Raw genomic sequence first — 15,805 nt, 5'->3', positions numbered from 1 at the left:
CAGCTGACCGGCAGCAAAGCCAGAGAGATGCATGAATCTCTCCACTGGGTTTACCAGCAGCAGCATTTTCTCTTGCTAACTGCCACCTGGAGAAGCTGTTTGGGCTGTGTTTACCTGGCTTGCTCCCTGTCAGGAACCAGAGCTGGGGCAGGGAGGAGAGATTCAAGCCACAGCCTTCCCGAGGATGAGCCCAATGTAAATTCAACCGGGAGGCACTGCCAGAGCATCCCTTCCTCCAGCAGCAATGCTGATGGGCTGGCGTAAGCCTCACACACAGCCCAAAACTCGCTGCCCTGCTCCCCTGGGCAGGACCTGGAGGTGAAGCTGCTCCTCCGAGCAACAAGCAGCTGCATTTGTAGGAGGCAGCCGCGGGCAAGTCACTCCCTCCTTGGATCTCTGTGCCAGAAAGTGATGCCAAGGGGAGAAATTCTACTGCAGTGAGCAAGGCACAGCTCACCCCAACCATGGGCTTCTGCCAGGAGAAAGGGAGGGGAAAGGGGGAAACCACAACCATTTCCATCTGCCTGGGGCCAGAGCGTTTGCTGAACCAGCGCAAGATCTGCTTCACCCAGGGACATGCCAACAGGTCTCAGCAGGCTGAGCCACGTTCCTCCAGCCGACTGCTTGCCTGGAGGTGTGCTGGCACCACAGCACAGGCACGGAGGTGCAGTTTGGCAGTGCTGTCAGCATCAGACCTGCTGTACCCCTTTTCCCTTTCCTGCCACACCAAGCAAGCGTGCCCATCAGTACGGCCACTGGCCACCTGGGAATGGCACCGACATGAATTGCATGCAAGCACTTTGCCAGCATTGGCACACACCATTTGAAGCAGCCCAGCTCAGAGGGTAAGACGCTTTACAGGCACCAGCACACCTTTGCTCCCATCCCCCTGTGATGCTCCAGGGGGTGCAGTGGATGGGCACGGAGTGAGGATGCACACACCCATGCCCTCCTTCCCAGTTCCAACACAATCAACGTACCTGCTTCACACAAGTGAGACATAAATCACTAAGTGCTGTTATGAGAGGAACTTGGCGGGTGCAGATGTGCCAGCTCAGTTGAAAACATCTTCATCTTTGCCCAGCTCTCCAAAATGGCACGGGGCAGGGGAAGAGGTATGGCAGGGTGACTCACTACCAAGAGGGGATGTGACTGATGGGGAGATGAGATACCAGCAACCACACAAACCACACACCAAACGTCTGGAGGCCAGAGGTCTCACCAGAGGAAGTGGGAGGTAAACGAGCCCCACGTGCTCAGCCTGCTGGGGGTTGCCCAAAACTCCCTGGGTGGAGGGAGCCACCAGAAAGCATTGCCTGGACAAGGTGATGAAGGTAGGTGGGTGGATTTGCCCATAGCAGAGCAGGTTGCTGCCTGCCACCAGTTACTCATAACCTGCAGGCTCTCTCCATCTCAGCCCCCCTGGTCCCCAGGCCTGAAATTCAGCCCTAGCTGGACGAGTTGGCCAAGACTGCATTGTGAAAGAGCCAGGCAGGATGGGGACAGGCTAGGGCTGAACATATCTCCCCCATGGACACAGCACTGGTCAATGAGCCAGCCATGCCTGGTGCAACAGCGCTGGGAAAGCTGCTCCACACCAGCTTGGCTGCAGGCGACTGGCTGGCACCTTCACAGCATTCCCATGCTGCCATCCATGCTGGCTGCCAACCCAGCACAGAGGTGATGGCTCACTCGGGCACCCGCAAAGGGTGAAGGACAGCAAGTGGGAGGTGACATGGAGACACCACTTAACGCCAAATTCACTCCAAACCAGCTGGCAGCACCAACACACCAGGGTGAAGCAGCATCCACAAAGTCTCTGCTCATGCAAAGAGCACCCCCACCTCAAAGGCAATCACACAATAGGACACAGCTGTGTGACAGCGTTGGTGGCCTGGACAGGCAAGATGCTGGCCACGTGCAATGCCAGTTGCAAAGCACACCCCAAAGCCGAGCCCTGGGAACAAGCCAGCTTTGCCTGATAAGCCACAGCCCCGTCACCACAAGACTGACAGCCTCCAGCAGCCCACGAGAAGTGAAGTAACTCTCCCCCCTCAGCCCCATCTGCCCGTTACAGGTTTCTGACTCTTATGCAATATTTCTAACTGCCAGCATCTCGCCCCATCTCCCGTGGGCCACGATGGATGGGCACTGCCAGGAAGCAGGTTGTCACCATGCAGCACTGGGCGAGGGGCTGTGGCAACAGAGGGGCCCAAGAGGAAAAGCCTGGCCCCAAAGTCCCTCTGATCTGAGCCCAGAGAGGCTGGGAAACACAGCAGGGAGGTTTGGGGTTTATTTCCATGGGATGTTTTCAACTCTGGACACCCAAGGGAGATTTACAGCCCCATTACAGCCAGGGTCTCAGCTGGCTGCTGGGCTCTGGCATGGAGCAGGAGCCGCAGCCGCCCTTGGCTGGGAGCACAGTCACCTCTTCCCCAGTCCGGCCCACAGAGCCTTACAGACAGCCAACTGGGACATGAGTCCCTGCCACAAACAGCTGGATAAATGCCTTTGTCCTCCTGAGTTCCCTTTCCCTGTCCGAGCCAAGAGAGAACCAGAAGGCCAAGCACAGCAAGTACCCACTGGCTCCCTCCCACTTCTGGCAGGATAGCCACCACACCAGTACCAGCACCAGTACCAGCTGTCCCATGCTCACCATCACCACTGCATCCCTGATTCTCTCCCTGCAGAAGCAGCTTCCCAAAGGATACTCTTTTAGAGACCCCTCCTGCAGCACAAAGCTTCCCACCCCTGCCCCATGACGCGGGGGCACACAGCACAGCAAGACACAGCCGCAGCTATTTCTTCTGCACACCTTTATGTCTGCAAGCAGCCGAGCTTCAGGAGCACTGACAGTGTGAATCTCTGCCTGCTGGGGCAGCTCTAGTGACACCCGAGGCACTGGAGCTGCCTTGACTCAGTGCCACGCACGAGACACGCGTTGGCACAAGCCCTCAAACACGCCAGGACACAACCAAAGCACCTCGGCCACAGCCTCACCAGTGCCAAGTACAGAGGGAAAATCGACACCCCTCAGATCAGAACAGTCAGATCGATTTAACTCCTCATCTCCTAAGAGCCCCAGTGAGCTCAGGGAAAACATCCTCCGCTCCCAGCCTTTGCCAGCTCAAACACTACCATGCTGCTTTCCTCCAGCTGCAGAAATCACCACCTTCGAAGCCAAGGCCGAGTTCTCCTCCCAGCTCCGTGCAGCTCTCCCTTGTTTCTTCTGTTTTATTCCACGTGGGAATCCATGTTCAGGCTCCTTTATTTTTAAGTGGCTCTTGCTCAATATTTACTACTGCTCACAGCTGTGTCAGCACAGGAACACCGTGCCGGGCTTCCAACAAGCCCTCCTGCAGCTATTACCCTGTGCCAGTGCTGTGCCATGCCATGATTTCAGTGCCCCCCCTGCCCTCATGGTGAAGCAGCATGTTGCCAGGCTCCTGCAGCCTAGGGACACCGCACAGAGCAAGCAAGGTTCCCTGCCTCCAGGGAAATAAATGTCATCAGGCTGAGCCCCACTGCTCTCCTCCTCCTCCTCACTTGGGAGCTGAAACAGCCCCAGTGCCCCAGAGATGGTAGAGGAGGAGGAAATGGAAAGCAGTGGCTGCAAGGGTTTAAGGGATAGGTGCTCCTGCCCCACCTCTGGCCCCAGTATCCTGCAAACTTAGTTTCCATCCTGCAACAAAGCAACTGCAATCTCAGGTGCATCAGTGCCTCAGGGCTCAGGGTCACAGGAGAAGGACAGCGGTGAAATGTCCTGAAGATCGAAGAATCCCAGCACGGTGGGGGGTCAGGAGGGACCTTTGGAAAGCATCTAGTTCAACCCCCCTGCTAAAGCACAGGCGGCCACAGCAGGTTGCTCAGGATCACCATGTCCAGGCAGGTCTGGAATTTCTCCAGAGAAGGAGACTCCACAACATCTCTGGGCAGCCTGCTCCAGGGTTCCAGCACACTCATAGCACAGCTTTTTATTCATGTTCAGATGGAACTTCTGGGTTCCAGTTTGTGCCCGTTGGCCTTTGTCCTGTCCACTGAAAAAAAGTCTGGCCCCATCCTCTTGCTCCCCACCCTCTAGCTCTTGCTCAACACTGAGAAGATTCTCTCTCAGGATGCTCTTCTCTAGGCTAAAGAGCCCCAAAAGTCTCTCAACCTTTCCTCCTCACAGAGATGCTCCAGGGCCCTTAGGCCCTTTGCAGCCCTCCATCGGACTCCCTCCCTGTCTCTCTTGAACTGGGGCACCCAGATTTCCCACAGGTTTACCCACCACCTCCCTCCTGGCAGCATCTTCACAGAGGGTAGTGAGAAGTTACCAAGGTGGGGACACAAATCCCTCTGGCAGAGGGTAGGTGGCTTTTCCTTCTTCTGGAGGGGCCAGGACAGAAATCATCTCACTGGGACTCTTGAGTAGCCAGCCCAAAACAGGCAGTCTGGGAAGCACCAACCCAGTCCCACACTAATCCTGGCACGTGAACACTCCAACTAGTGTCAACACTTCTGGGTCACTGCTGGCTGCTGCAGCAGAAGCTTTTCCTCTGTGTCCCCAGCCTGCAATCCCCCACCACGTTGGCTGTCTTTGCCTTTTCTGCTGGCATAATTACACCTGACACCCCAACAGGGGTCCACCAAGACCTGCAGGCTCTCACTACACTTACACAGCTCTCCTCAAATAGCAGGAATCAACTCAGTGAGCTCTTCAGCTCTACGTTTACTGAGGATGCTGTATGGAAATTAATAAAGAGTAATTTTAACTCTCAAACTGATTAGCAGAACCCTCAGGAATGCAGACTGTAGTCTCACCTCCCTTCCTCTCCTGATTTTCTAGGACAGCCTTTTCTCTGGTCTATTCTTCATCATGGTGAAGACCCTCCAGCTACTGGTGGCCAGCACAGGGGCCCTGGGGATTACTCTGCTCCCAGCACCAGCCACACACCTCCACTGCAGGTGCTTCTACTCCTTCCTAGGCACAGAAATGTGACTCACCCCATTTTTGTGGCTCTGAACCACTGTCCCGTGCCTTTGTTAGCAAAGAGCTCAGAGCTCCTTATCCATCACTGGCAGGGCCCCGAGAACTAGAGGCACTCTGTGGGGGGGGAGGTTATTGTGCGTTGGCACGGGGTGCTGGTGCCCCACATCACCTGCACCGAGCGCCTGCCAGCAGCAATTAAATCAGCCTTCAAAGAGTGATCCCAGCTTTCCCAGCGCCATTAGCAGTGCCCTGGAGGGAGCACGGTCTATTTTCAGCCACAATGACTTAAGACCAGGTCACCAGCAGGTTAAATGGGCCTGTGCAGCATTATCTCCCTGCCCTCCCATTGAGAAATTACACACCGCTGCCTGACGGGCAGCAGTCAGCCCTGCGGACACATGCGGGGATGCCCACCAAAAGGGAAGTGCCATCTGCTCTCTTCTTCCCTCCGCTTCCCACGGCTGGCCTGGTCACCCACTGCCCTGGTTGTGTCCCCTCTGCTTGGGGTGGTGAGTGGGGGGCTGCTGTGAGATCACTCCCAGGGTTTATCCCTGGTTGACCTGCTGCCCAGCACGGTGAAGGTTCAGAGTCAGGACAGTCCACACCATGCTCAAACCCAGCAGTGCTAGAAGGAGTCTCAGCACCCCCCATTCCAACAGAATCAGTCAGGGCTGGAAGGGACCACAAGGATCATCCAGTTCCAAGCCCTCTGCCACGGGCACAGACACCCTACCCTAGAGCAGGCTGCCCACAGCCTCATCCAGCCTGGCCTTAAACACCTCCAGCCATGGGGCCTCAACCACCTCCCTGGGCAATCCATTCCAGCCTCTCCCCGCTCTCATGCTGAACAGCTTCCTCCTCACATCCAGTCTGAATCTCCCCACCTCCAGCTTTCCTCCATTCCTCCAGTCCTGTCACTCCCTGAGAGCCTAAAAAGTCCCTCCACAGCTTTTTTGTAGCCCCCTTCAGATACTGGAAGGCCACAAGAATGTCGCCTGGGAGCCTCCTCTTCTCCAGACTGAACAGCCCCAACTCTTTCAGTCTCTGTCCTCATAAGAGAGGTGCTCCAGCCCTCTGATTATCCTCGTGGTCCTATTCTGCAAACCCAAGTCCACACAGTGCCAAACCAGGACTCTTATCTCACTCCTTCCTCCAGCAAACAGGTGGCCCAATTGCAAGTGCCCAAGCTGGAGGCTGCGCCACGCCACTGGTTTCACCAGGGCCACCAGAGAGGTGGCACCTCCCCACAGCACTTCGATCTGCGCTGTCAGTAGGTCCACCACCAAAACCCAACAAGTCACCATACCACTAACATCTGGTGGGAAGGTGACATCTGGATGCGGATTTGTTTTGTCGCCCAGGCCCCTGCCAGGCGCAATCAGCACGAGCCAGGATGACTCAATGCCCTGGAAGATGCAACCTCTCTCCATCACTGCTTATGTTAAACCTTCTTGTTTACAAAGCATCTGACACAGCTCAGCACCTCTGGGAGAGTTCTGCAAAGGAGGGTGGCCCTGCAAAGGGAAACTGAGGCACAGAGTGGCCCAGTAGCTGGATCAGACCTGAACATCCCAACACCAACATGCACATGCTCAGCACACAGCCAGCAACCACCACACAAACACAGGCAGCACGAGAGGACTGGCTGCAAGCAAACCCCCAGCGCAGGAGCAAAAGCACTGCCAATGACCCAGCTGTCCTTGATGGGCTCTGGCTTCACCATTCCCACTTGGACACACAGCATGGCTAGGACGGTGTAAGTGCAAGGTGAAGCCAGAGGTGCCCGCACGTATCGCTCCGTGTGCCATGGGGACAGCACATCCCTCTCCCAGAGCCTACTGCTGACTGCCATGGATTCTGCAGCCCAGGAGAAATTCAGCAGTGGGCTACAGACATCTGGGCGTGGAAGAACGAGATCCAAAGATGAAGCATGATCCTGTTAGGAAACCAACCTCAAAAAGCTCAGCCTGTGCTCAGCCTTTCCCTCCAACCCTGCAGTCAGCCTTTTTTCCTTCCAGAGGCTCCCGCCCTCCTCACATCCTCCTGAGCATCAGCCCATACCACTTTTTCTGCACCGATGCAGCACCAAACCATGAGGCAAAGGGGTCTCTGCAGCCAGCAAACGCCCAACACCACACACCTCGGACGGTACCAGGAGATAAATGCAGAGGCAAATATTATGGCGGTGAGGTTTAACTCCTGATGAATTATGCAAATCAGTATTCAAATTGAAGCACAGCCCTTGGGCTCTTGACAAACTGCCAACCTGGCCTCGATGTCATAAGGCAGGGACAGCCAGCCCCCCTCAGGTGAAGCCCTAAACAGGTGCCCTGTATATGTGTAGCTACACACACATATGTCACTGCACATCTCAACCAGGGAAACCAAGCAGCACCTGCAAGAATGAACCAAGAGTGACTTCTGTGTTTCTTCCTCCTCCCTGCCTGACCAGGGAAAGATACAGAGCTCTCATGTCCTCCACAAGATAAAAGTGGCCTGGGTTGATGGTGAGATTCAAGGTAGGGATCAAAATAAAATTCACCATGGCTGGGGCTGGAAAGGAATTGAGGCAGAGTGGAGCAAGGAGGCAAAGCCTGAAGCGCTTGTGCCAATATGAACATCAGCCCTGAAGCCAGGGAAGGGGAGATCTCTCCATAAAACAGTCACAGAGAGGGCTCATCTGATGAAAGCAGGAATTTCCAATCCCACACAAACCTGAACATCCATTAAAAGCAGCAGAAGAATCACCACTTCTGTGTCACTAATCTCATTAAGGAGAAAGCCCCACTGCAGCACTGGGATTGCAAAGGGAAGCCCCAGCAGTGCATTGCGCTCGCCGGGAGCCCTGCATGGTGTGCCAGTCTGGCTCCCAGTGTTCCTACCCAGCTTCTGGTTGCCTTCTTGGTTCCTGGTGTGCCTGTCCAGCTCTTAGTGTGCCTGTCCAGCTCCTGGTGTGCCTGCCTGGTTCCTGGTATTCCCGCCTAGCTTCTGGCACGCTGGACTTTCACCCTCAGCCCAGGAAGGTGCCTGCACCCATCTGTACTCGCCTGCTCAGATCTTTACTCACTGGAGTACTACTCATTTGGCTTGCATGTGACATGGCATGTGGGACGTCTCCCCACCCAGACCAGGACACAAATCACCAGGATCACACACATGGCGTGGCAATAACACAGGGTTACTCCGTTCACACACAGCTACCAGCACTGCCTGCGAGCAGCCACGAGCTGAATCCTTACACAACCCTCCCTTGCCAAGCAGCTTGGCCATTTCAATTATTATTTTTATATTTTTTTTAATTAAAAGCAATTAAACTTAACGTATTAAAAGCATATTCAAGCCACAGGGAATTCTGCTGAGAAGAGATGGGGGGCAGAAAGGGAAGCACAAGCAATATATCTAACCACCACACGTAAAAAGGGCTCTTTGCTCGCAGTAACGCGGCAGGGGAAGATGGATGGCAGCAGAAGCAAGAACAACCTTTGCAGAAGTTGCTGGGGATACAGATCCAGACAGATGGGGTCGAGTGCCTTTAAAATCTCTGTTATTCCCCTAAAAGGGCATATTTTCCCCAAAAACATACCACATCACTCCAAGCCCACCATATTCAGCTTGCCTGCCTGCATCCACCTCCTTCAAAATGGCTCTTTGGCCACTGCTACACCGCCAATAAAATTTATTCCCAAGGTCACTTCAATCCTTTTGCTGTTATTCCAAGTCCGGCTGGATTTAAACAAAACCCAGCCTCAGATAAACTCAGCCCTCCCTCACCGCCCTCCTTTCTGCCCATCACCTCCCTTACAGATACCAAAATCTCAACTACCTTTCGCTTCCTATCACCGTCAGCGACAACAGCTGGAGAGGAAAAGCGGAGCATATTGTGCACCCAACAGCTGATCCTCACGGCGTGGGGAGAGCCCAACTGTCAGTGCCGCGGCAGCGCCTTACGGCACGGCTCCCGCCACGCCGGGCTCCCCGGCCAGCGCCCGCGGGGACGGGGACAAGGGCTTGGCGTGGTTGCTGTCCCCTTAGTGTTTAAGAGCTGCAGAGTGGGGAATGATAAGCAAAGCAAATAAAGAGCAGAGTGGGACGAGGTTTTCTCCAGAGTCATGATGCCTGCAGACATTCAGCTGTGCCATCCTGGAACACAGAGATGGGAGGAAACCCCCAAATCACCACAGCCAGGGAAAGGAGCACTCCCCTCGGAAACATTGCCTTTTTAAGAGCTGGAAAAGCCAGTGAAGGGCTGCCGCAGCTGGACGCAGTGCTGGTCCCTCACACCAGCCCCACGGGCAAGGACCTCAGGGCCGCCTTCGGCTCCCTGCCCACCCCAACGCCGCCTGCCCTTCGGGGTCAGTTCAGAGCCCGCTGTGCTCTCCGTTTCAACGGTGAGGCAGAACAAAGCACTCCCTTGTCCTCAGCACCTTGAACAGGCAACGCTGGATCGCGTTACCTAACCCAGACCAACATCTCCTCGTCCCGGCAAGGCAGCTTTCGTGTCAGCACATGCCAGGCTGGCCCCGATCCCTTGCACCACCTCCCGCCCCAAGCCTTAACTGGACCAGTTTAGTACACGCTGAAAACACACAGGGCCTTGTTTCAACTCGTCGGGCGCTAACCCCAGTTAAAGGAGGTGATCCGACAGCCAGCAGCAGCCGCGGCCGAGCCGCCAGGCTCACCTGGAAGGCTGCCGTAACGACGTTAATTCCTCTTAACAATGTTCATTTCCATATTCATCAGAAGATGGTGAAACGACAAGATGGGGGGTTATTTACTATATAATTATAAACTAATTTCAGCTTTACCCTGGGTTATCCTAAGAAGGAGATCTAAAATTTCCCTTACGAAAGCCCTGCTCTGCTAACCACGTCTGCAGGAAGATTAATTCCCGGTGATTTCCATTTCTCCAACAGCTGCTGTGCCGGGAAAGAGCAAGAGCCTGTCCCCAGCGCTGGGGACCTGTCTGGTGCCCCATGCTACCCCCAGCTAGAATTTCTAGCACTAGTACATCCTCCAGATCAAATTTTCCCTGGCACACCATCAGTCAGAACTAGGAATGGCGGTTGTCCAGCCCCACCAAGGAGATTCACTGCTGAGTGGGGGGCAGAAGGGTGCCAGAACCCACGCTGATTAAATACATCTTGACCAGCACCACGTTATCAGCGGCAGGGGCAGATTCTTGCCCGTTCAGCTGGGAAAGGTATTAAAAACCCTAACAAAGTGGAGGATCCCGCAGGACCTTGCTCTGAGCAAGTTTACGTCACCACATTGGCCCTTGGGCTCTTGTCCGCAGTCCAAGCCCAGCGTCTCTGCCACAAATTACCACTAGTTAAAATGGGAACTTCAATGGGCGCTGGAAGACAGAGTAGAAAATCCTTCCCACCTGTCTTGAGGGATGGAGATGCCACCCCACAACCCATCCAACCAGCGGGACCTTGAGAAAACGCCAGCACAGCAGAGAAACCATGCTCCCAGCATCCCAGGAACACACAGCATATGACTCCATAAAATACCTAAATCCCGTTCTTCCTCCTATTTCATCCCCAGAGCAAAATCCGAAAAGACTGCTCCTGCCTTGCTCACAGAATTGGCTGCAGGCCCGCGGGAGCTGCAGGGGCATCGCTTAATGGCCGAGCGCTTCCCCCGCCCCCGGGGATGCCGGCTGTAAACGGGAGAGTGTGACGGCTCCAAGCACAACAGCCCTGCCCGGCGCAGGCCAGCATCACCTCCCCGAGCACTGCTGGACAAGCGCGCTCGCTGCTCTGCCTGAAAACGCGTATCAAAAAGCATCTCATTTCACCAGGCCCCCAAGGGAGGAGAAAAAACCTCGGCATGCAGGACTCTGGCCGCGGCCGCATTCCTGCCGGTGTTACGCACGGAGCCCCTGCCCCAAAGAGACCCCCGCGTTCAGCCCCTCGCACCACCCTCTGGGCGGGCAGGGATGGAGGGGAACCGCGATTTCAAGGGCCATTAAACACCGATGGTATTTTCCTTGCAGCATCAAAACGTGACCAAAAAGAGCCGCGTCAAACCACAGCCAAAAACCCCATCACTGGTACGGAAGCCTTGCTCCTTCCCAGCCCCGAGCACGGCTCGGTACAGCGTCGTGTCCGTGCTATCCTGGGGTCTCCTACCAGCCAAGAGATTTTAGCACGGATGCAGTTTCATGAGCAAATTGTGCTTCTGCTGGCACTGCCGACGGCAAAGCCTCCTCTGCAAAATCTGCAGGCTCAGCAGAAGCACCATTTTGCCATTATAAGGATGGCTACAGTGAGATTTTGCTGGCACAGCAAAGCTACCCTTGAGCGAGGGGGAAGGGTATTTTGGATATCTTTTCTTCCCCTACACTGCTACCTGACCCAGATATCTGGAAAACTTCTCCCTGGGCACAGCAGGCCTGGAAGCGGGGATGGTCCCCAACCCACTTTAAATCCCTGCATCTGAATGCACATGCTAATGTGGAAGCAGGCAAGCTAGCGAACCCAAATCTCTCCCCCTCTGCCTGACCGATTTCCTTCCAGCCGGCACTCCCGAGCTCAATTTAACACAAAGTCAGCTCTGCTCGTACAGGTGTGTCCCTTTTCCGGGGCACTGAAAAGCATTTCTGAAACGCGTCTGAATGGAAGACGCTGGGCATCCTTCTATCCAAATACAGATCTGATCCAGTAGCTACCCCCCCCAGCATACATATCCCACTCAAAGAAGGATACCTCGGTACATGGCAAAAAGCAGGCTTTTATTACCATCGTTTTAAACTCAGCCTTTCTGGCACGAGGATGCTATTTGCTCACACACAGACCCGCTGCTTGGCAGGGACATGGTCCCATAGCAGCCCTTCACAATTACATCCGAGGGAGTCTTTCCACCGCCCCCAAAACACAGAAGCTGCCAAGAACATTGCAACCACCACAGGATGGAGCTGAGCCCAGGACACTCACTTGGACCCAAAGTCGGAGGGGTAGAGAAAGAGCACAATGATGAACCCCTGTTTTTTGAGCTGCAAGCGGCAGAGCAAAGCCAGCTTCTGCTTTAATGCACTCGGCTGCCTGGCTCCATGGACTGCAGCCTCTCTTTAGGCAAGGGCTTCCCAGCAAGCTCGACTGCTGCCAGGGATGAAATTCCATTTCAAACAGTCACTTTCCTCCCACAGCAAAGTCCGCTGGGAGCACTCTGCTGCTCCCCAGCCCTATGAGCCCCACTGCCCACCTTGAGGACAGGGAGACGGCAAATGGGTGAGAGCACAGAGAGGGGCACTTGAACCGCTGTGTGCTTCCAACAAAGGGACTTCTGTCCCCATCCCCTCGGCGTGCACGGCAGCAGATGAAACGCTACCACAGAGTAGAAACCCCCCAGAGAGAAACCAAGGGTCTGGGGGTCACCGGACACAGCCCAATGCCTGTGTTTTGGTACTGGGGCAGAGGCTGGACTGGCATCATGAGCAGAAGGTCTGCAAAAAACAAGGAATTGGTGCCGACGATAGCAGGATTCTCAAATACAGCCAATCCTGCTATTTTTACAGGGGCGTATTTATTTTAGGAGAATGCTGGGACAGATTCAACAGCCTCTTTCTTCAACTCGGTCGGTATTTAAAGATCGGTTTGAACTGACTATTTAAAGGCTTTGCCTCCTGCCCACTTTTCTTAACCCCTTGCACAAGCCTTTGCTTTCCAGCCATCCAAACCCCTCCTTAAAACAAAACAGAATATAAACCCCACAACAACAAAAAACACTCCACACGGCAACATCAACACTGCAAACGCAAACCTACAAAAGGGCCCCTCCTAGCAGAAAACAATCCCTATTGCAAACAATACTGCTAAAGCTCTATAAAAAGTAATATTAATAATCCCAGCCTGTCCCACTGCTGGGATATAATGGGAATTTTGATTAATTGCAAGGATCTTTTTATGGTAGTTTCACCCTGCTGTGAATTGAAGCCACTGGCACCAAACAAGCTTTGGGAGCGATCATCCAAGGGAGCATGCAGGGAGAACTGGGCACCCGGAGGAGCTGTCAGGAATAAGGGAGGATTTTCCAAAGAGTTCAGGGAAATAAAAATAATATATTGAAATATAATCGGAGAGATCTGAAAACTCATTCCCTCTGTGAGAGGCCCCCAATCTGAGGCTCGCTCCCAGCCCAAGAGCTCGCAGATAACAGCGCAGAGCAGGGCTTTGTCAGCTTCGCAAGAACTCATCACTTCCCTGCAGGGCTGCCTGGATTTCAGGGAAGCACCAGAAAGGAAAACTTTGGGAGGCGAAAGAAAAAAGGAAAAAAAAAAAAAAAAAAGGAAAAAAGAAAAAAAAAACCCACAACACAAAACAGCTAAAAAAAAAGTACAACAACCTATGCTCGGTTTGGCTTGAGATTGTCCAGACAGATTTTTGCAGTGATTGTATTCAGCTTTAACAGGAGGTGGAGGAAGGGGGGGGGGGGGGGGAGATACCCCGCGGAAAAAAAAAAGGAGGGGGAGAAAAAAGAAAAGACAGACAAAAGGGAAGGGAAAAAGAAGGTGTTTGCCCATGTGCTTGGCTTCATAGTCGTTCGCTTTACACCTCTGCTCCAAGCACCTGGGAAATTGGCACTGCCACCTAGTCTAAAACTAATAAATCTTTTTCCCTCGATTCGGGCTGCTTCCTTCTCTGCAGATGTTGGCAATCAGGTTTGCAAATTTCAAAGTCATTCATCCCGGGCGGCTGGGAGAAAAGCAGGTTTATTATTGCAAAACCTGTCACCCTCCCAACGCCTAAAGTAAACTCCGAGTCACCTCTCCACGCCCAGGGGAAAGAAAGAGGGGGGAAAAAAAAAAAAAAAACAGCCAGCGAGTGAAATCAAACGGTCAGAAATCACTCGCGTCCTCCCGGGGAGAGAGTTCGGCAGCAGCTCGGCAGCTTCCCGGCAACACAGCGAGCAGCAGAGCGGGTAGAGTGCAGCCTGCCAGTCGCTGGCAAAGGCAGCTCGGAAAGGGGTCAGAAATAAAAATCTCTCGAAAAAAGACTGCAGTGGAAGCAAATAAATAACAAACTGACTGTGTGTGTGGGGCGGGGGGGAGGGTAATAATAAACTTCGTACATTCCAATGTCTGTTTTTGGGGTTTTTTTTAAACGCAAAGGCAGTCGTGGGACTGCCCGGGGGATAGAGCACAGCGAAAAGGGGTAAATAAAAACGTAAGGAGAGGGCAGTTTCTGCATGTAAGTTTGTTTGTAGGCTTAAAAAATAATTAGCGAAGGGTGAGAAAAAAGAAATTAAAAAAAAAAACAACCAGCCAAAAAAAAACCTCAAAAAAACACTAGAATTCGCCCTACCGGCAGCGCTCCCGGGGCTGACGGCGACTGCGCCGGGCTCGGGCTGCACCGTCCTCCGCGGAGCGAAAAAGCATCGAAAACTGCCCCGTTTTGCCCCGTTTCCCAGCCCGCGGAGATGGTTTTGTGCCCAGCCGTGAGGCACCCAGTGGAGCAGCGCAGCCTCTTCCCCTCCGCATCCCGATCGGCCCGGCTTTCCCGAAAATTCCTATTTATCCCCGGGATTTATTCCACAAAACACCCGCAGCCGCCTCGGCGGGGATTCTCCTCGGTGCCAACAAGACCTTATAATCGGAGGGAGTAATTTTATCGGCTAGCCGCAACTCTTCTCCCCATTGCCCTATTTTTTATCTCATTCCCTTACTTTTCCTCGATTCCTCTACTTTCTTCCTATTTTCCTCCATTCCCCTATTTTTCCTCTACTCATCTATTCTTCCCCTCCTTCAGTTTTTCCCATTCTCTAGTTTTTCCTGTCATTCTCCATTCGCTCTCCCCATTCCCTTATTTTTTTTCCCCAATCAAGCCAGGCGAAGCACAAAACCCGTGGGGAAAGCACACGAAAAAGCTGCAAGCAGACATCCATACTTCTTATTTTTCTTGCGTTCAAAGCCCCGACGGTACCGGGAGTCGGCAGCACATGCGGAGAGAAGCGGAGGGAAAGCAGAGGGTGGAAGTGGGGGTCTGCCAGGGGTAGGGGGGGTCCGCGGAGCCTTACCCGGGTGGGAGTGGAGGCTGATGCCCGATGTGAGGAACTTTCCAGGCTGAAGGGCGGCGGGAAGCCCGGCGGACATGGGACCGGCGGCGGGGGCCAAGCGGCCGGTGGCTCCCAGACGGTGACTCTCCATGGCCAGCCCAGAGAGCAGCGGAGGGGGGCCGTGAACCGAACGGGGGGGCCCGAAATCTCGGCCATCCATCATCCACTCGCCGGCTTCAAGGAATCTCCCGGATCGCTGTCGGTGCCCGCCACCGCCTTCCCCCCCACCCTCCCCTCCCGCCCCCCACCCCCCCTCCTCCTCCTCCTCCCCAAAAAAATCAGATGGTTTTCAAAAATAAGGCGTCCAAGCGTCCCATGGCGCGGTGCAGGGAGCCAGCCCCGGCGCGGCGGTCTCGGTGCTGCCTGCAAGAGAGAAGTAGGGGGTGGTGAGAGCCAAACTGCCTCGACTCCCCGAAAAAAAAACATCCCTCAAAACCCACCGGGCACCTTCCCCGCTGGGGCGGGGAAGGGGAGAAGGGGGAGAAAGGGGAGGTAACAACATAACAATCCACGGAAAACTTGTGGGAAAGGACGGAGGAAGGAAAAAAAAGTAGAAGTATTTTTAAAAAGCTATTTTTTCTGCAGGGGTGTCAAATTTGTGTCTCCCCTACTACAGCGGGGAGAGCCCACGGCGGCGCCCGCAGCCCGGCTCCAGCGGGACGAACCCGGCGGGGATGCGGCACGGCATTCCTCCCCGGAGAAAGCAAGAAAACAAAACAAACATGACCGAACCAAAACGATTAAAAATCCTTCACGTTTTCACTTTCCTCACTCTTT

At 54.2% G+C, this 15,805-nt stretch overlaps 1 protein-coding gene across 4 annotated transcripts in view; it reads right to left on the bottom strand.

The window, feature by feature from the left end:
* Positions 1-15,266, bottom strand: part of TNRC18 (trinucleotide repeat containing 18) — a 57,996-nt gene extending 42,730 nt beyond the window's left edge. For all 4 annotated transcript variants that reach the window (XM_064153626.1, XM_064153628.1, XM_064153629.1 and 1 more), the window contains exon 1: positions 14,990-15,266. In XM_064153626.1, the coding sequence (XP_064009696.1) occupies positions 14,990-15,191 (202 nt within the window). In that variant the 5' untranslated portion in view covers positions 15,192-15,266. The remainder of the gene's footprint in view (positions 1-14,989) is intronic.
* Positions 15,267-15,805: the final 539 nt, after the last annotated feature.

This window comes from Pogoniulus pusillus, chromosome 13, assembly GCF_015220805.1.
Source record: "Pogoniulus pusillus isolate bPogPus1 chromosome 13, bPogPus1.pri, whole genome shotgun sequence".
Taxonomy (NCBI): domain Eukaryota; kingdom Metazoa; phylum Chordata; class Aves; order Piciformes; family Lybiidae; genus Pogoniulus; species Pogoniulus pusillus.
Note: the sequence above shows the minus strand (reverse complement) of the source record. Positions and strands in the feature narration are given on the sequence as shown.